Source organism: Taudactylus pleione, unplaced genomic scaffold (genome assembly GCF_031769625.1).
Source record: "Taudactylus pleione unplaced genomic scaffold, aTauple2 ptg000845l, whole genome shotgun sequence".
In the NCBI taxonomy this organism is placed as follows: domain Eukaryota; kingdom Metazoa; phylum Chordata; class Amphibia; order Anura; family Myobatrachidae; genus Taudactylus; species Taudactylus pleione.
In genome coordinates, this window is record NW_028285247.1 from 4,815,417 (window position 1) to 4,836,869 (window position 21,453).

The 21,453-nt window shown below is 43.0% G+C and overlaps 1 protein-coding gene across 2 annotated transcripts in view; it reads left to right on the forward strand.

Moving 5' to 3' along the window:
* Nucleotides 1-19,413, forward strand: part of SDF4 (stromal cell derived factor 4) — a 71,165-nt gene extending 51,752 nt beyond the window's left edge. For both annotated transcript variants that reach the window (XM_088458642.1, XM_088458641.1), the window contains exon 7: nucleotides 14,400-19,413. In XM_088458642.1, the coding sequence (XP_088314768.1) occupies nucleotides 14,400-14,576 (177 nt within the window). In that variant the 3' untranslated portion in view covers nucleotides 14,577-19,413. The remainder of the gene's footprint in view (nucleotides 1-14,399) is intronic.
* The last annotated feature ends 2,040 nt before the right edge of the window (nucleotides 19,414-21,453 follow it).

The following is a 21,453-nucleotide window of genomic DNA, read 5'->3' on the forward strand; positions in this document are numbered from 1 at the left end:
TCTCTGCAGCGTCGCGGTGTAGCCGGAGCCGGAGGCTGGAGTTCTCTCCCGAACTCCAGCTTCAGGCTCTCCCCACGGGCACTATGGGGGAGACTTCATGACATCTCCCCCATAGTTCCAAGGAGCAGCCGGCGGACCGGACGCGACGCTGGATGCAGGAGCGGGGTTCAAGGTAAGTATTTTTTTTTTTCTAATAAGCTGCACTACAGGGGCATTATTATGGGGGCAGGGGCATTACCACAGGGGCATTACTATGGGGGCATAGGCAATAAGGGGCATTACTAATGGGGCATGAGCACTACAGGGGCATTACTATTGGGGCATGGGCACTACAGGGGCATTACCACAGGGGCATTACTGTGGGGGCATGAGCACTACAGGGGCATTACTGTAAGGGCACTACAGGGATATTACTATGGGGGCATGGACAATACAGGGGCATTACTATGAGAGCATGGGCACTACAGGGGCATTACTATGAAAGCATGGGCACTACAGGGGCATTAATATGGGAGCATGGGCACTACAGGGGCATTACTGTATGGTGGGCACTACAGGGGCATTACTATGGGGGTATTAACATATGGGCATTACTATGGGGGCATTACAATATGGGCACTACTGCAGGGGGAATTACATGGGGGGCGCCAAATTACTGTCTTGCCCCTGGTGACAAAAATCCTAGTTTCGGCCCTGAAGGGAGGTTTTAGGTGTATGAAACATTCAGGGAGCCAAGCAGTGAGGATTTTTGTGAAGCAGTCGCATAATACATTTTGTACCAAGCTGCTGTAGAAGAGCTGGCCAGTGTGCTGTAACAGCAAGAGACAGTGAGAGCCAATCAGAGATAGCAATGTGCCCTGTTGCTTATGCAGATGGACTCCAGCCACCACTCCTCCACCGTTAAGCACTCTCTCATGATGTTCCCGCTCAGCCACACACCCTCATTGAACAGGAGGAACCTCCCATGGAAGTAAGAGTTGTTCTCGTATAGGGGCACCACGGTGAGGGAGCTCAATAGGAAGACCAGGAAATACAAAGTACTTTGGGCGTGATTTAGCAGCCGCCGACGCAATGCTGAGATTCACGCAGGTCAAGCGATTATTTGCCATTGCACATGCATGTAAGTGGCACGCGATTTCGTACGCACAGAGGATCCATTTGTAAAGTGCGTATCGTGGTCAGTGTTTGGGGGAGATAACGGGAGGATGGTTAAATAAACACAAGTGTGTCTGACCATTTCTACACCGTTTCATGGGCGTGCATAAATTAGCCATGGCGTTGGAATTCGCAGCATGAGCATCCTCTGTGTGTGAGGAGAGATGCAGTGTTTGCGGCTGGTCAGACCTGCCATAGATGCTGCATGACTGCTTGATGTGCGTCGATGATACCGATGTTTACGCAGGAGTGCGACATTGGCCAAATATGAGAAGGCAGCAGCGGGCGTCTTTATGTCGGCTGTGCTTTGGCAGGCACTAGCATATTTTAGCAACTGTAATCTGTAAGTGATTGCAGTTGTGATTGCATTTGCGTCTGCTGCTGAATTAAGCCCTTTGTACAAAGAGGACATTGCTCATCTCCATGTTCGGCAGCTGGGGACAGGGCTGCCAACAGAAACTGTGGGGCCCGGCACTGCCTATTTTGTCAGTACCGGGCCCCCCACCCCCACCTTATCAATAAAAATAAAATACAAAATTGTCAAATGTTTTGGGCAAAAATTAAGCTTTTTCCGCACTTCACTCCCCCCCGGCCCTGTTTATTAAATCCAATATGTGCCATGATCTGCCTCGCTCATTCCCCACTTCCCCCCCCCCCCCTCCCCCATTTATTAAGTCCAGTCTCCCCGTTTGTTAAATCCAGCCTGTGCCCTGCCCAGCTCTTTTTTCCAAACTCCTCCCCCCCCCCCCCGTCCTGTTTATTATTATAAAATCCATCTGCCATCTCCCCGCTGTGCACTTACCTTATTTCCTTTAAGAAGGCTCCGAGTTCCCTGCTCCGGCTTCTTCTCCGCTTCCTCCCTGGCAGAGATGCTGCTCCTCTTGATCCGCAGCTTCTCCGACCTCTCCCTCCAGTAGCGCGTGACGTCATGACGTCACGCGTGCCGTGGCTAAAAAAAATTATTAAACATACAGTAGCAGGGCAGGGGCCAGCAAGTGTCCTTTGGGTGGAGCGTGTGGAGCAACTCGAGCGGGTCCGGGCTGCCTCCTCCTCCTCTATTTACTTAAGGGTACCGGGACCAAGTCGGCAGCGGCGGGTGGTAGCTAGCAGTGACTGCTGGCAGGCCGTAGCAGCGGCCGGGCCCCCCCTCCGTTCAGCCAGGGTCCGGGCCCGGGACTCCTGTCCCGGCAGACCCCCCCTGATGGCGGCCCTGGCTGGGGAGGGGTGCCCATGGAGGCTGTGGAAATATACGCAGGTGCCCCAGCTACCTTACGGTAGCTGCATTACAAATCTCTCATCCATGATCCCCCTGCCCTTCTGCAGCTCAGTGGCTGGGCCCCAGCCAGCTGCAGGGCAGCAGTGGTTGTTGTGGTGACATTGGTGAGATGCAGGGGGCAGGAGTGAGAAGCAGGGGGTTCTGGTGAGATGCAGGGGACTGCAGTGACATGGCGTAGGTTATGAGTTTAGGGGGTTTTGGCGAGATGAAATTGCTCCCATACGAAGCCGGGATGGGTCGCTAGTTATTAGCTGTACGGACAAATAATATATCCGCAGCTTAGTTGGGGGAAGCAAAATTGGAGCCAGACCAACCTCACTTTTATTTAGCCTCAATGTTACCCACCATAAAGATGACAAATACCAGCACAAGATGACAAATACCCTTTCAGATTTAAACCCCGGCACATACACGGGTATGCCATGGCAATTTCAACACTGGTATAACCTGGGTCCCAGTTTAGAGAATCCCTTTCACACTTCACCATAGACTCAGGTTTTTCTTGGGTCAACCTCTTTCTCACACAAGCAGTGTCTGACCTGGATTTTCAGTGGTCTTTAAAAAAAAATTTGAACCTCACAATATACACTGAAGTGCCAAAAGTCATGGGGTAACAGTATATAATGGTAATGGTAGGTGGTTTCACCGTACTGTGACTTATTTGAAATACCCAGACCTGCATCAGTTGTTACCTGTTCATGGCAAGACTATGTGAATTATTGGCGTTTGAATGGGCCATGATCATGGGTGCCCGACGGATGGGACATTCCATTTCCTAAGTTGTGTGGACATTCAAATTCCTCGATCTACAGTGTCACGTGTGTACCTTGAATATCTCATGGAAGGCATTACCGCCGACCATGGGTGCTTAATGATCGTACCCAGTGGCGTCTGGCCGGAGTTGTCCGTAGTAACAGACAAGCTACACTGATTCAAATCACATCCACATTCAATGCAGGTGGTATCATATGCATATTCAAACTGGTCAGTCCATCATTCTTTAGCGTCCATGGGATATGGGAGCAGAAGACTCACCAGTGTGTCCCTGTTAATACTACAACACTGGACACAGTGCCTCACCTGGGCTCATAACATTGCTAATAGGTCCCTGGAGGACTGGCAACATGTGGCGTGGTCCGATGAGTTACGGTTCCGGTTGTTACAGTCTAATGGTAGGGTTTGGTTGTGGCGCAGACCCCATGAGGTAATGGACCCCAGTTGTCAGCAAGGCACTGTGCAGGCTGCTGGTGGTTTTGTTTATGTGGCATGGGTTTGGTCCATTGGTCTGCCTGAACTTGTCATTGACCGGTTGCATTGCCTGATCCGTTTGCAGCCCTTCATGTACCTCCACAAATAATGGAATATTCAAGCAGGATAATGCATGAACCCAATAGATCATATATGGGACGTAGTGGAGAGGTCAATTCGGACCCAAGATCCTGCACCTACAAATATCGGGGAGCTGTGGGTAGCTATCCATACGGCATGGGTCAACATCTCTCCAGAGGTCTTCAGTCCACTTTTGGAATTGATGCCACATAGAGTTTCTGCACTTTGCAGGGTTAGAGGGGGTCTTACACAATACTAGGCATTTATCTAATGACTTTTCACACTTTAGTGTAATAAAAAATACTATAGAACACACATGGGACAGTTAACACAATTTTTTTTTTTTATTTATTACAGTGTGTTCCCATTATCTGTGCCCAGGGCTATTTTACTGTAAAAATAGCTTTGGGAACTGGGGGTGAAGCTTTTGGGATTGGAGCTATAGAAAAACAAATGTATGTATGTATGTATGTATGTGTGTGTGTGTGTGTGTGTGTATATATATATATATATATATATATATGTGTGTGTGTGTATATATATATATATATATATATATATATATATATATATATATATATATATATATATATATATATATATTAGTATAGAGAGAGAGAGAAACAATAGTCTAGGGGCACCTGGTGCGCTTCCTAATACTCAGTAAAGGTTATACTCCAATATGTCCATTAAATAGTTCATAGGAGACAAACACTCGTCCTCAGTGTATAAGAGGTGGCAGCTTTATCCTCAATGTGCTGGTTTAGGCAAAACAGCTGTGTAGATCTAGAGGATGGGAGAGAAGAAATAGCGCCTAATAGTGTAATAATTTAAGTAGTTTATGGTAGACACACAACAGGTATCCCTCTTGTATGCGTACCAGATATTGTGTTGATAAAAGCAGGTGAGTATGATCCAGGTTCTCAGTGTTAAGTGTTCCAGTGTTTTTCAAAAAATAATGAATATCCAGTGATGTGTCTGTGATGATCAGAGCTAGTTTAACAGGGGAATTATAATAGTCCCCTCTTTCTAAAGATGTTTGAATAATTTAGATAAAAAGCATTCTCACATATTTTATAGAAAAAAATATTGGGGTACATTTATTGAAATTACAGCAGGGTAGAAGGGTAGATAGGGATTCAGTTAATAATCCAAAAAGCGAGGAAACATTACAGAAATATTAAAAACAAAAGTAAAAAGAAAAATATAATATGCATACAATAAATGAAAATAAATGTAGCTAAAAAATGATGAGATTTAGCTGAGTATATTAATAGCACAGAAAGTGCTTTGTAGTGCCGTCACTCAGTGTGATAGTCTGTTTTTTGTCCATATAGTAGTGGGTGGAGGAGGTCCCAACATGTTTCGTCCTTTTTGGACTTCTTCCAGGGGAGCAGGAGATAAGAGACATGGAAACCAAAGAGTCTGGATGATCTTGATTGCGGTGGATTGCCCTTACACTGCCTACTGAGGTACACATACACAGTCGAGTCTCAATATTATGACCACCAGCTAATAGCCAGAGTAACCGCCGTGTGCAACTCGGACAGCAGCTAGCAACTCAATAAGGTGCATGTCTCATTGCCTCAGGGAAGACTATCAGCATGTATGGATGTACGTGCTTTGCAAGGATGGATACAAAACCTAATCGGTTGAGGGTGCCTTCCACATGGATGCGTGGGCCCAGAGAATGCCATGAAAACATTCCCAAGACCATAATGCTGCCACCACCAGCTTGTGTTCTTCCAGCAATGGTTGCAGGGTTTTTGTTCTCAGATGTTTCTCACCTGACACACCAACGTCCATCCGTTCGATGAAGAAGAAAACGTGACTCATTAGTGAAGGCAACCCTTCGGCAATCAGCAGAGGTTTAATTCCAATACAGGTGTGAAAATGTAAGCCTTTTCCACCAACACTCCTTCGTTAGCATAAGTGCAGTGACCATCCGTTTGCTTCGGAGCCCCATACGCAGCAGGGTTCACTGAACCGGTGTTTTAGACTCGTGTCTTGTGGCAATTCCTATCAAGTGGAGACTGATTGTTTTTTGCACTTTGAATAGATCAACTTAGTGTGGTTTTTTCTGCAATGTGCTATGCACATTGCAGTTACCTTGCAAACATGTTTCAAATATAAAGCTCTGATTTTATATTGGATACAATTTTTTGCTGGTAAATACAGATTAATGACTGTGTTGTTAGTCCTTGGATACAATTATTATGAATCACAGTTGAAATGCAGAGTATCTTCTATTAATTATGACAAACACATGTGTAACACACAACTAGGTGGTGTAAGGCATGAGGTGTGTTGTTCTCTTACCTTTCCGGTAAGGATGTTACTCTTTCTCCCTGCTTCGGTTCTACTTATCCTTTAGTAAGCCAGAGAGGTAAGAAGGGTTATCCAGACTCAAAGGGAATAGCCGTCGTTTCCAAATAAGTTTTACTTTATTCAATAAAGCAGTTTTTAGAACAACTTTGTTACTATCATTATAATAACTTTGATAGAACATTTAAATCCAACTCAATAACATTTACAAGTGATTCACACTTACAACAAAGTTAGGATTTATTTACTGGAACTCAGCGAGGGCGAATGTTTCTTTAAGCAGAAATAAGATAATACAATACCGTTAACATTCTATGTATTTACAATGAACATAAATGAAAACAAGAATAAACTATAAATAACAATATGGTTAACCTTAAATAGTTCACTAAGCACAGTTCAGCTGAATCTTTATAGGTGGTGCACATAAGGAGTTGATGTTATTTTTCCAGTTTGTATTGCTACAGTATGGGGTTGTTGCTAATTACTACACTTGCATTTATCCTTCTCCAGCTGCTAAATGTCTTAGCCTTGTTAGAGATATGCTACATACTGTATATAGGAGAAGTGCTGATACTGTTAGGTCCTTACCAAAGATGCAAATAACGTGCTTTGTTACCAGTCTGGACAACTTGGCTTAATTTGTGGTGATGACAGATAAATGAAGGATATTAGAAGCCATCTGAGTTTTTTATGCTGTTATCCATTAGAGAGCCTATTGCGGAGACTAAGGCCCTCATTCAGAGCCGGACGCTATTTGCGGTCGTTTGTTTAAAAACAAGGGGTGGCTATTCAAATGATCTGTACGCACATTGCAGTCTGTTCACACCTCTAAGTCTGAACGAACGAGCAAAACATACGCTCGTTTATTTGTTAAAAACGCCCCCTGGCCGCACGCATCCTACGTCATGTCCGCTATTTATTAGATTAATCGAGTACATCGACCAGCGTATGAACTGCTCGCTATTCTTGTGGTTGGTGTTTGCTACCACAAATTTGCGTGCAGTTCTGGCTATAAAATAACCCAGTGACGTGGTCAATGACGCTGCTGTTTTAAATATACACACCCATAAAACGCCCGTTTTGACCTTTAAGCACGCCTGCGTTCGGATCTCCACTCCCCATTTTCAAGCACCTTCCCCTGTTACCACCCACATACGCCTCATTCTGTCACTCAAAATAGCAGGCACTCGCTATATAGCGTACAAAGGATTTTCGGCCGCACTGACTGGTTCGCGCATGCGTACTAAAAAGCGTACGCATGCGCAGATGTGCAAACATCGCTCGGAACGAGCGTACTGCCGCTAACGAGCGGCTCTGAATGAGGGCCTAAGTCTTTTAAGCTGCTGGCTGCTTATGTGAGTAACTAGTCCCTTATAAGAACGTTTCTGGCTGCTTACATTGTCTACAGGTGTGCCATATACAGGTGTACAGCTAATAACTGGGACTACAGTACAGAGACACACTAGTGAGGAGGGCTGTGCATGCGTCACTACAGACCTCTCTCAGATGGGAGCTTCTGTATCCATTGTTGATTTCTCCTCAGGTGCTGCCATCAGCAGTCTCCTGTGTTACAGCTGTTTCCTTGGTCCACCTTGATGGCTGTCCGTAGCCAGGAAGGAGTGCTTGGGCAGCCTCCACTCTCCACCAGCCACCCCTCGACTCTACCCACATAGGGGAGCCGTGTCACGGCCTCAAGTCAGCGCCATCGCATAGGTCCTCACGGTAACCTCAGGGCTCTCTGTAGTGGACTTAACTGACCCCCTCAACCACCTGCAGCTGGTTCCATCAGGTTCTGAGTCACGTGGCCTCCTGCTGACTGGAAGAGTCCATATTTCCCCCACTTTAGGGGTAGTCCAATAGGGCAATGTCACAGAAGTTCAGAAGCATAAATATACCTTAAAAAGTGGAACAACAGTGTTCTAGGCATAAATATGCACACAGGCCTTACTAGAGTACTTCCAATATAATTATTAAGTGTATGCATAACAAATCAAGTAACATCATTGGTAGTAACAGGAATTTAAGCAACGTTTTCATACATTGAAATTTGTTTAAAGAAATACCATTTTGCATAGATACATGTGGGAACTCTCAACATGGGGTACACCCTGGTTATGGGGTATCACACGTCTTGAATTTGGATCCAGAGTCTTTTAGTGGGGATATGGTCTAGTGTTTTATTGTACGTATTATATTGTATTTGCTGTTTATTTAGGATTTCTTATCTATTTTGTGATTACATTTAATTAATCTGACAGCACCTTGAATTACTTTAATTTTTTTTGCTCTAGCCTTTTTTTGTGGGTTGTTATATCTCCCACATCTGTATTCAAGGCAGCAGTCAGATAATCCCCCTACACTTCCACTTGGGGGGTTGCAGCGCTTGATTTTTTTGTTTTTTAATATATAAAAGAAGCCTGGTTAAAACCTTTAGTCCAAATTTCATATTCCGAAAAAAATGTAAGTATCTTTATCCCTTTTCGGAAGAGTATACCAAGCTTTGGGAAATTCCACACATGGTGGATGCTCCTATTGCAAGGTTGGTCAGGAATACTGTTATTCCCACAACAGTCTGTAACTCCTAAAGATCCTATGGACAGAACGAATGTGGCTGTATTTAAATTTATTTTCTCTTTGTCAGGAGTCTTGCTGCGCCCAGTTTTGGCCAGCGCCTAGGTGATAAATTAGCAATTCCTGGATGAACCAGATGATTACTGGGTTTCAATCAGAGGATTTGTCTGAAGCTAGTTCTTTAGCTGATTAGATTTCGGAAGCTCTAACCTTTTGAAGGAGGTATTCTGTTTGGTCTAGAATTAACTAAAATTATTTCTCAGGTCAGGAGGAGGAAAAAGTCCTTACCTTCCTGTAACAACACCAAAACCGAAATCCCCTAGGTTTCGTTCTTTTTGAACTCAAGGCAGGGGGAAGCTTTCAGGCCTTCCAGGGTATACCTAGGGGTCCCCGAAGAGGTGCCTTCAGGGGACGTGCTGTTCCCGGCACCCGTCGCCCTACTGCTAAGTCAGTAGGTCACTTCACAGGACTGTTACGGGACTGGGACCAGTTCTCTGGTGGGAGGCTGCTTACTGAAATTCCAGGAAACTTGGATTCAAACCAACTACGATTTTTTGTATAAATCAACTAGTAACCAGGGGTTATATTTTAGATTTGGATGGTCCTGTTCCACTCTTCACTTTTCCACTCCTCTCCCTGTGGATGGTTGCAGAAAGGCGGCACTGATGCAGGCAATATCTGCGCTCTCCAATTCCGTAGTAATTATTCCAGTTCCGGTAGTACAGCAAGTCAGATGGGTCATTTCGTCCCATTCTCAACCTCTGGGTTAAATGCTTATCTCCACTTGGGAAAATTCAAGATGGAGTCCATAAGGTCAGTCATTTGTTCCATGGAGGAAGATGAATTTCTGGCTTCCATGGATATCAAGGATGACTACCTCCATATTCCTATATGGAGGGGTCATCAACATCTTCTGCGGTTTGCAGTGGGGCATCAGCATTTTCAGTTCCAGGCTCTGCCATTCGGTTTGGCCACCGCTCCCAGAATCTTTACAAAGGATATGGCACACATGATCTCTCTACTCAGGGGTGGAGGGATCAATGTGTTGGCTTATCTGGACGATTTGTTGCTAAGGGCACCATCAATAGCCCTATTGCAACAACATCTTCAGATTACCTTAGGCATGCTCCAGAGATTCAGCTGGATCATCAATTTTCTCAAATCAAATTTAAATCCATCTCAGCAGATGGTATTTTTGGGTCTTCTCTTTGACAACCCCAGTGTCACAGAGTGTTTCTTTTGCAGGCAAAGATTCAGGATCTTCAATCCAAAATAAGGACCATTTTACAGATGTCTCATATCTCGGTCCTCAGGGCTATGATAAAACACAAGTTCAAACCAGAAAGGTTTCCGAGTGTCTTATCTCTTGTCTTTTCTGCAAGAGAGTTTGGTTAAGGGTCCTGGTCCTTTCTTAAGGGACAAATGTCAACCCTATCGATCCCGTTTCAGAGGAAATTGGCTACCATTCCTGAAGTTCTAACCTTCTTGCAGGGGGTTATTCGCATACAGCATCCTTATGTCCCGCCAATTCCTCTTTGGGACTTGAATTTAGTTTTGGAGGCACTTCAAAAGAGTTTGAGCCTTTGGAATCTGTAGAATTGCAATATCTAACTTTGAAGGTTGTTTTCCTTTTGGCCATTACATCGGCCAGAAGGGTATCTGAGTAAATCTCCGCTTCTCATTTTTCATGAGGATAGGGTAGTGTTACGCACTAAACCTTCCTTTCTTCCGAAGGTGGTATCGGCTTTCCACATTAACCATGGTATTGTTCTTGCAGCTTTTCACCAGGATTCAGTGACTTGTGAAGCTTCTTCCTTAGAGCTGTTGGAAGTGGTACGTGTGTTGCACATTTACTTGGAGCGTACTGTGTCTTTTAGGTGTATGGATTCCCTGTTCGTGGTGATTGTTGCACAAAAAGAGGCTGGCCAGCCTTGAAAGGATCCATTGCTAGATGGGTCACTTATGCAATTCGGGAAGGGAAATTTGTCCTCGAATGTGACGATTCCGGACTCAATTTGGGCCCACTCGACTCGTGCTGCCGGGGTTTATTGGGCTGTACCGCATTGTGACTCGTTTGAGCAGCTGTGCAAAACAAGCTACCTGGTCATCCGTACACACTTTTACAAAACTTTACCGCTTCCATACTTTTGGAGCGAGGGACGTCGGTGTTTGGCGAAAAAATTATTTGAGCGGTCAGTTCCAACGCTTCCCCCTCCCCCTTAATTGGCTTGCTTTGGTATGTCCCAGATGGCATCTCCCAGATGGATGAAAAAGGCAATATGATTTTTACTCGCCATAAAATCTCTTCATTGGAGTCCATCTGGTGGATGACGGGATCCCTCCCTTGTTTGTTTTCATACTAGCCACCTGTTGGTTTCTGGTTTCACAGTTCTTCCGTGAGTCTTTCTCCGGCTTTGTTAAACATAGACTGAGGTTCTAGTGGGAGAGGAGAGGTGTTATATAGGGGTGGGAGCCAGTTTTAATTAGTTAGAGCCCGACTCCACACCTCACTACGCATAACCCAGAAGTAATGGCAGCCCGCAGATGGACTCCAAAGAAGAGATATTACGGTGAGTAAAAATCGTATTATTACACTGCCCAAATAACCTGGGTTATTATTTGGACTCCTGGGTCGAGTGAACCGGCAATCCAACCCGTGTAGCTTGCAGGGTTTAACACGGGAGCTACCCGGGTTACCTGGCAATGTGAACGGGTAACCTGGGTCATCCGACCCGCTTCCCGTTCACAGCATTGGAAGACGCGGATCCCCGGCGCTTGGTGATTATATCATCTAGTGCAGTGTGATCAGCGCCTACCCAGGAGTAACCCGGGTTGGCGAAGGCAAAGGGGTCTGACCCAGTTTGGAAGCGTGTTCTAAATCCTTGGTCAGACCCTGGACTTTGGTGTAAAAGGGTTATGACCGATCTAGGACAGTCAACCTGGGTCGATGCGTGTGCGCAGAAAAAACCCTGGGAGTTTGGCTTATGTCTGTAAGGTGTAGAAGTGTTTCCACCTTCACTATGCATGGTATATGAACCACCCTGAACCTATGCGTGGCAGCTGGGCCATCACTGTAATACAATCTCATTTCCTAATGGAAACATTGCAGGCTTTTACTGGTAAATGAACATTGAAAAGTGTGCATCTTCTGTCATGAGCTGAGTCTGAGCAGTGTAGTTGGGAAAGAAGTGTTAATAAATAACATTTTCACATTTTATTTTTTATTTTGCAAACTGGAAAAACTGTTGAATTAACTTTTTTTTTTTATTATTTCAGTTCTATATCTTTGTGTGTGTGGAAATTCCCACAGTATAGAGCCTAGGATTTGTTTGAAAAAGTACATTTCTATTATTCAGCCGTCATCTCTTTTGGTTACTTTTTTTAGTTTATTGTTTAAAATACCTCCTATATGGGTGTTTTCTGAATGATATTTTAGATTTTTATAAATGTTGTCTTATTTCTGAAAAGTGAATGTACCATTAACAATTCAAGAAAAGCATGTAACTGAAGTGCATAAATCTTATGCTAGGGATGCAGCACATGAGGATACCGGGTTTATGTGTATGTTATTTTCACCTATCGCCCTTCACCACCTTGCACAGTACCCAGGTTCCTTTAAGAGTTCCTTTGGATCGCACAGGAATGACACAATAGCAAAGGTACAATGTTACCTTTATTTTACACAGCACACACAGTCATGTAAAAACAGCAACTACAAACTATATACAGTGTGCAGTATATACAGAATTGCCAGTGGTATTAGCTATACTTTGAAGATCCTACCATGTCCCTAAATAGAGAGCCCTTCAGTATTAGAAATGGAAATGGTTACTCCGTCACGCTTACCCGCCTTGGCTGGGAAAAGCTACGCTTGAGATAGGCTGCTGTGTGACTGCACGCTTCTCAGGGAAATGGCTTCTCCGTCCTTGACTTGCTGATACTAGCCGCTTGGCCTGATAGTCCTCTACTCGCAAAGAGCAGGGTGCGCCGACCAGTCACCTGGCTCCAGCCAGCACACATGGAACAGCTCCTGAGGGAGCATATATGCGTTGACTGCGTATCTTTCGCCAGGGCCTCTTCGGTAGAGCAAGGTCCATGGACGGCAGGCTGACAGGATCTCAAGACTCATGTGCCCTACTCTGCATATGTTCTGCCACTCAGGCTAGGAACTCCACTCAACTTCTCCCTATAAAGCCCTGGGTTTTGCATTTTAAAACCTCTGATTTTCCCACAATTAGGTGACACCCCTGACTCCTGGTATTGTGTGGTTTGAATGTAGGGGCTGGCTACAGAGCAGTTAGTGAGTATGATGTTCCCCACTCCCCTCTGTGGATTTCAGGTGCCTGGTGGTCTAGCAAAGACCACACCAGAACAAAGCACACTTAATCGTGCTGATAAGGAGGATGGCTTCCCTGGGGCTATAGGAGTCCCTGTTAATCCTTTGTCATTTGTGATATCAGAGACCTTCCAGCTGATTATAGCTTCCTGTCTGTAGCTCAGAGTGGTGGGAAGGGAGGGGGGGGGGGCTGTGTGCGGTATCCGCTTTTGGAATATGTATGTCCTATGCATCCTGTGAGTAGCATTTAGATCTAGAGATATGTTTCACTGACAGGCGCAAAGCAGCTATACAACAAGAGGGACTGTTGCCCTCAGTAGGGTTAACTATTACAGACAGCAGTAACACAACATGTTAATTATTTGCCAATATAAGGTTCTAATGATGTCCATAGCAGTATGTGATGCACAAACACTTAATCTGCATTATAACATGCCAAGTTCCACTTGATAAAGGATGTGCTGTCTCAGCTGGGCATTCTACTGGTTATTTGTCCTTCCTGCCCTTATAGACTTGAAAGCAGAAACTGGCTGTAAAAAGTACACAATATTGGGACAAGCCAAGCTGCAGGGTTAGTTACAAGCTGGGGGGGCACTTGGGTCATCACACACCACCTAGCACAGTTTAGTCCTAACGTTAAATGAGGATCCTTATAAGGGGAAGTCTGCCACCACTTTGCATTGTCTGTCATATTCTGGTACTTTCCAAGTTTGGTTACGCCCCAAAGACTACATACCCCTCTTCCAAGGACCTCAAACATCTCCCTTGACATTAGTCTGTTCTCGCAAACTATTATAGGTTGATAAGATTATTGCACCTCCTAGATTTTGTTATGATGTAGTTAATTTTTGAATCAGCCAATTTTGTTATATTCAACTATGCTTTAAAGTGGATCAGCTACTTGCACACAGTGATATGGCCATTTTGTTTACTGAACCAATATTCAATGTATTAATTCACTAAGAGGGGAATTCAGTTAGCCACTCTACCACACAGCTTCAGCTTTCAGGTTAACTGCACGGGACTATTTAATTAGCGGCATGTGACTAGCCCCAAGGCAGCACTTTACACTGTTTTCTGCTTGCACCCTCTGAAGGTGGTGAGCAAAGTTCCACATTAAGTGCTTCTTTGGGACTAGTCACGGACTTACTGCGGGCTGCTAATTGATTAGCTGTGGGCACTTTACCTGGTAGCTGAAGCTTCATGTTAAAGCCTGTGGCTATCTGAATTCCCTCCCTAATAGTGACTGCTCTGAAGCACGACGCCCTTCTACTATGTATAGTGGACTTGGCTGAATGTGGCTAATCCGAAATTGCTTCTTGGATGCGCTTTAACTGTTTTTTTTAGGTGTAGGTTTTTTATTTCTTCCTACAAACTAAACAACCTTGTTCTGTGTGTCTCCAGGAGTACATGGACCCTATGAATGATTACAACGCCCTGAATGAAGCTAAACAGATGATCGCGGTGGCAGATGAAAACCAAGACCATCACTTGGGGTTAGATGAGATCCTGAAATACAGCGAGTATTTCACAGGCAGCAAACTGATGGACTATGCTCGTAATGTTCACGAGGAATTCTAAGTCTCCTATGTAGTTCCTTTCATCCAGACAAACTTTCCCACCACTTAACTGGGGAAGTTATGTGGCCATGGCTATAGAACTTGTAGTTTAACACAAGGATCTACACCGGTTTTGCTGCTACTATGCCTGTGTATTCTTAGGGTGCATTAATGCGTAAGGCATAAAACCCCTCCGCCCCATATATATACACACACACAGACACACAGACCCGACCTTCATGGCAGGATTTGCACATAAGTCATGGCTTTTATTTGCTTAGGTGGTAACTCTCATCTGCTCATGCAATGATCTAAATCTGCACCAACTATTTAAGGTGATGTAAAAAAAAAAAAAAGATTTGGATATGGTTTATAATGAGCCATCCATATAAAATATATTAAACCATAAATGTATGTTTGTTTAGCAGAAACTAATATATTTATACAGTAATTCATGTGTGTGTGTATATATAAATCAATCCCCCCCCAATGACTGAAATATGCTGTGCAAAAATATGGGTATTAGTATCAACAGTGCACGCTTTGGCCTGGCCCCTATGTACCAGGGATGAGGGAACCACCCTCCATTATTGGTCCAGCACATAGAATGGTGGCCTCCTCTGGGTACAAGTGTTGGATACTCTGTGGACCTTAATTAATAACTTTATGGAATGTGCTCGAATCGGCAGTAACCCATAGCAACCAATTGATTTCTGACTTTTTTTTTATCTTTAAACCAGCGATGTTTAGAAAGTGAATGCAAAATCGGAGTGATACATTTCAGCTTAAGTATACATATAACACCATTATTATTTTATTAAATGTGTTAATTTACTTCTAAAGCAGATTGTTAATTTATGTTCACTGGTAGAGGGAAATACACTTTAAAATGAGAAAAAAATTCTGTGTTGTGGTCAGTAGGGGGAAAAACTAAATATTTATTCCATCCATGGGTCTCACTTTAATTGTGCATCTGACTTTTTTTTTTTTTTTACCCAGAAACTCTCCAGAGAAAAACTTGTCTGTATTTTACATGTTGGGATTCTCCGTTCTCATTTGCCTACTTCCTGAAAGGAGTCCAGACATATAGACCCTGCCTGGGATAAACCCAGAGGGGAAGTTTTGGTGCAGAACCACATTTCATAGAAATGCAGAACTTATCCTGAGCACCTAACTAAGTCTGAAACAGAAGTAACATCTATATACGAGTAAAGTATTCTTATTTTGGGGCACACATTTTAAGCAGTGAGGCACTAAAATATAACTTTTATTAGCCATCATTAAAACTGCAAATATAAAACCCTTAGTGATGAAAAATGAGGTATCATGTAAACGATTACAACTGTTCAAGACAAGTCTTTCGGCAATAATAAATGTTATGTGCTCCTAGGAAGTGAAGATAACTTGCGCAAATGAAAAAGGTCCAACGGAGCTTAAGAATATGCAGCTCAAACTCTTGGAACCCAACCAATAAGTTCCTAGAAGATATCATGATCAAATGGGGGGGGGGATGGGACGACTCCAACACTTCTCCAACCTTTAATCTCAATATGTGTGGGTTATTTTACCAAAAAAGAGGAAGACACAAAAATTTAGTGTATACTGTGTGAGTCCAAAAACACACTCGATATGAAATATGCCCACCGATTCTTGAATGTAATTGAGCTTTGAGCAATATTGTGCTGTTACCCTCTGTTAATTGCAGATTGCACTGGTGGATTTCTAATCTTCTGGTAGGTGTTCCTCAGGATACTCGGAAAGGAATATAGAATAAAAACAGTGTCTACTGTCACCTATGGTGAATCGGACAAAATAAATCCTTCAAGATCGTACTCACTCTTTGTAAATGTGTTATTCGCCTGGGGTATACATTTATAATGCCGATGTTTGTGGTATAAAGTCCTGTTATGTCATTTTAGAGAAGTATAACAACTTAAATAATCTATGATGAAAGCCACCAGTGCACGCTGCAATTATTGGGGGGTAACGGTGCAATATTATCCAAGGTTCGATTACTTTCAAGGATCTGTGAGCATATTTCATATTGAGTTTGTTTTTGGACTCACACAGTGGGCCTGATTCAGCGTGCATTGCTGATCACAGATTCCCGATTATCGGGAATCTGTGCGTGCACAGGACCCATTTTTTGAGTGTGCAGAATGGTTCCTGCGTAGTCGCACGCAGACCCTTTTAAACCTCTGCCTGATTAACAGGCAGAGGCATGTAAGGGGCGGTGTGGGGCCGACCCTGCTGGCGTTCCCGTTTTCTGGGAGTGGCAACGCAGTGCCCGTTTTTCGGGAGAGGGACACAGTTTCCTGGGCTCGCAAGCCAGCCAGCCTGAGTAGGCAGCGGCTTACTCAGCTGGCTGGTGGACCGGCGCCGTCCAACATCGTGACAATCGACCACCGATGGTCGACATGGTGATCCCAGCCTGCGACCTCTGTCGCAGTGCTGGCATCGCAAATGCAGCAGAGGGTGTCATACACCTCCTGCTGCATTTGCATAATAGTAAGGACGTAATTGCAAAGCTGCATGCGTGCATACATCATATCTATGGCATGCGTACATACATCATATCTATGGCCTGCGTGCAGCTTTGCAATTGCGATCCTTGCTGAATGTCAATATATTTGTTTGGTAAAATTCTTGAGACTTGGAGAAGCACTGGAACACTCCCCATTTAATCCTGTCTTCTCTGAAACGTTACTTCTGTATTACCTGATTCTTGGGAGCATCTCTTTAATATATTTGGTCATTTCTAAAAACTTTTAAAACTGCCAAGTCACTACAGTCTGTATTCTATAGTAAATTCCAATCATGATGGATCATACATTAATAACCATTGTGGTTCTTTAGTTAAATATGTTTAATTCTGTATCTGGAGTAAGAAATGTTTTGCTAAGTCCTGGTTATACAATATTTTACAGTACAGGAGATCCCGGCTTCCTTTAATGACAATTTTGGTTGTTTCATTTTACTTTTGTCTATTTTTATACTTGTTAATCCCATCATTTATTTTCTTAAATAAATATAGATATCAAGAGATTAAGTATAGATTTTTGTGTTTTCAGTGATAGAATGTAAAAAAATAATTTTAATGTTTCTCTGTAGAAGTTTTTCAAGTCCTACATAGAGGTTTGAGTTACCAGGTTTATTAATTAACATTCTACAATACTTTTCTTGCACATGAAGTGGCGTATGTGCTATGATCTGTATACACTTAACCTGGTCTGAGAGAGCACCGGGGTTTAATAGTGTGGGCAGACCATACATACAGCAGTAGTAGTGGATAAAGCTGTCCAGTATTGTGGGCTACATGCAACAGCTGCCAGTATTTACCCTTCATGCAAAACATGTAATCTATTTGCACCTCTTGCATTGCAGCATTTTTCTTTCCTCTTGCTTTGCTGACAACTGAATAAGACCCAAAGTGTTTATGATAAATTGTGAATGCCTGGGAAGAGAAAAGCATGCCTCCTTTTGGGCTATTTCACACCTGCCGGTTTTCGTCGGCCGGCAAAACTCTGGACGTTTTTTTTTTCCAGTGGATATTTCCCTTTCACACCCAACGATTTAGTGCCGCGTGTGCTGCTTTTGCCGTGTTTTTTTTTTTTTTTCCCAATCGTTAACATTGAAACTGTGGACGGCAGCCGTCCATTGCAGTGGATATTCCCGGCTGTAACACGGTGACCGTGCCGTGTCCGTGCTGTCTGAAAGGACCCATCTGCTTTCATGCATTATTAAAAGTGATCCACGCCAAAAAAACGCCCAGATTTTTGCCAGCCGGTGAAAACCGGCAGGTGTGAAATAGCCCTTATTGTCCATCATCTGTTTAGTGTTTATTGTTATTTTGCCCAATGCTCACTAATAAAATCTCTGGAGACATAAATTCACCATTCTGTGAATGGAACGAATGCAAATGTCAAACTGCTCGTGTGTACAGTATATACCGCAGCCCCGCAAATGCTGGCTGTAGCATTGTTGCTTGTATGCTACAGACTGTATTGCACGGTTGTTGTTTTGTTTTATTGTATTATGTATTGTATGGTATTATTGCCTTGAATACTGATGGTTTTCTGGCACTACTAACTTGTAGGTTCATGGTAGCAGCATATGGATTTCGGCAGTCACTAATCTACACCAGTGTTTTCACATAACCTCTCCTTTTTAAATACAACATTTAAGTGCTCTAAGAATGTGTTTGTTAAATTAGCCTTTAAGAATGAGGTGGACGAGTCCTTTCTTTCTGTGATACTCTTTAGTATAATCCTAAATGAATGTGTATTGCTTATGGGATAGTTGGAAAGCTGCTTTGTTGAGCCAATTGTTGCTTCATGTATATACATTGTATTTATTAAGATAATTGCATAATACCAACTTGGCTCTTAATCTTTAAGAAGCTATATCATATACGATATTTACCCACACTAGTCCTTCGTTTCTTTATCAGTACAGGGGCAGCCGTAGCTTATTAGGTCTATGATCCGAAATATTATGCCAAATTACAAATTTCTGTATTTGTTTTTGTATAAATTCTATTTGTTTCTATTAATTGCTAGATTCCAAAATGACCCGTTATTGACAACCTTTTTTCTGTTTTATTGGTTAGAAGTTCACTTGTGAGAGGACTGTCATCTACATCCAAAACCAGCACTAATAAAAGTCCAAATGATCCAGATTTACCTAGTACTTAAAAAGTAATTTGTTCCCTGTTGTAATTGTATGGTGCCTGACTTGGCAGTCTGTTTTGTGCAGTAGTCTGTTATTCTTCTGATAATGTTTTTGTTGTCTGTGAGGTTACAGAGACCGAATCATTTATCAGTAGTGCTCACTGTCAATAAAATATTCTCCTGGATTAATTCCTGTGTACTGTATATATTTACAATTTACTGTGATTTGGGGAATTACTTGCATGGAAACTCCTCTAGAAAATGTTACACCTGATCAAGTAGGAAAACAGTACAGGTCCTGTATGGACGCCATTCCAGCCTCTTTATTAATACTGCATGTTTATTACATTGGTGTTTTCCTTGTCCTTTTGAGGGGGCAGAATGTATAAGGTGCCTTTTGGAGGATTGTTATGTTGCAGGAGAAAGTACCACTGACTATCTGGTCATTCTGAAGAAACAACACTTTAAAAATGGTATATATTTTACAGCACTTTACTTGGGGGTCTATGTACTAACCCTTGGAGAGAAAGTACTAACCAATCAGCTCCTGTCATTTTTCAAACAGTCTGTAAACTGACAGGAGCTGATTGGCTAGTACTTTATCTTTCACCACTTTAACTCTCTCAGAAACGTAGTACATCTCCCCCTTGGTAACTTATCTTTGTACTATTGTGGATGGAAGAAAGCATTTAGCTGATGATTATGTGGGGCCATTATTTGGTATTTCTTAGCCCAAATCGGTCTCCTGAACAGATAAATCCATTATTTTACTGGTTGGTTACATTAATGTAGGATACATTTGTCTCTGAGAACATAATTAAAATACCAGGGCAGATGAGACCCAAATGACCTAGGGGTATATTTACAAAAGTGTGAGATTTTAGAAGTGGAGATATTGCCCATAGCAACCAATCAGGTTATACTTATTTATCTAGCACCTTCTAGAAGATAATAGCTAGAATCTGATTGGTTGCTATGGGCAACATCTCCACTTCTAAAAACCCGCACTTTAGTAAATATACCTCTTAGTGTGCACATAGAGCATTGGTTCCCAAACTCAGTCCTCAGGACCCCAAACTACATGTTTTCCTGGTCTCATCACAAAATCACAAGTGAAATAATTAGCTCTACCTGTGGATCTTATAAAATGTGTCCGTCAGTAATGAATACACCTGTGCACCAGCCAGTTGACCTGGACAACGTGAACTGTGTTTGGTCCTGAGGACCGAGTTTGAGCCTGGTCCCTCTGTGATAATGATCCTTGGGTTCTCTTTTGAATGGGTATAGTTGCTCCGTCCAGTGTGTTGTTTTGTTTTTTTTGCAGCTGCAACAATAATTAATATTGGCACTTAGAACAGTCCTCTGCTGGGTGTAAGAGATCTCTGACACAGGCATCCCTTCATCATGGGCCTGCCTCAGAATAGCACCGAAGTTTGGCTACATGCCTGCGACACTCCCACATCGATTTATAGCGACCATTCACATGGTCTCCACCCAATTGACTCCCAGAAGCGTCCATTCAATGTGCAGAGAGAACTGGGTGCACTCAGGGCTTCTGTCGAGGCGTGTGATGATCCTGCGGCTTATGCACAGTTTTCTAAGAATCAGTAGATGTGTCCGCAATTGAACTTGTCTTACTCAGAATCTGGCTCTATGTTTCTAGTATGCCGGGTTTGTAAAGATCTCGAATAAGAAAAAAGAAGATTCTAAATGGTGTCTAGTGTCGTAGTAATCCTGTCTACAAATACATCTATTCACATAAATATTTTTTCATCACCTTTCTATTTGTTTGTTTATTATTTGTGTCATTTTAATTCTTATTATATTAACACTTATTGATTATCTTTTACACATCTATACTTTACTATCACCTTTCTTTAATTTTTCGTGTGATGCCCTGGGAATGGTCTTTGGCTGGATTCTTTTGGGATGCCTTGCTCCTCGGAACGTGAATCCCTTAATGTTAGGGACGCCGGTATAGAGGAGCCTTGACATTGGCCCGGCGCTTGATCATATATTTGCAAATGTATGTAACCAATACCTCCTGAATTTCTATTATCATGTAGGATTCAAGTATTTTTGCCAATATTGCTGCTGTGTGCTGGAGGTAAAATACCTTTTTTTTTTCTCAAATACATCTATTCCACCAGACCAGGGGTAGGCAACGTCTGTCAATCCAGCTGCTATGGAACTACACATCCCAACATGCCTTGCCACAGTTTTTGCATG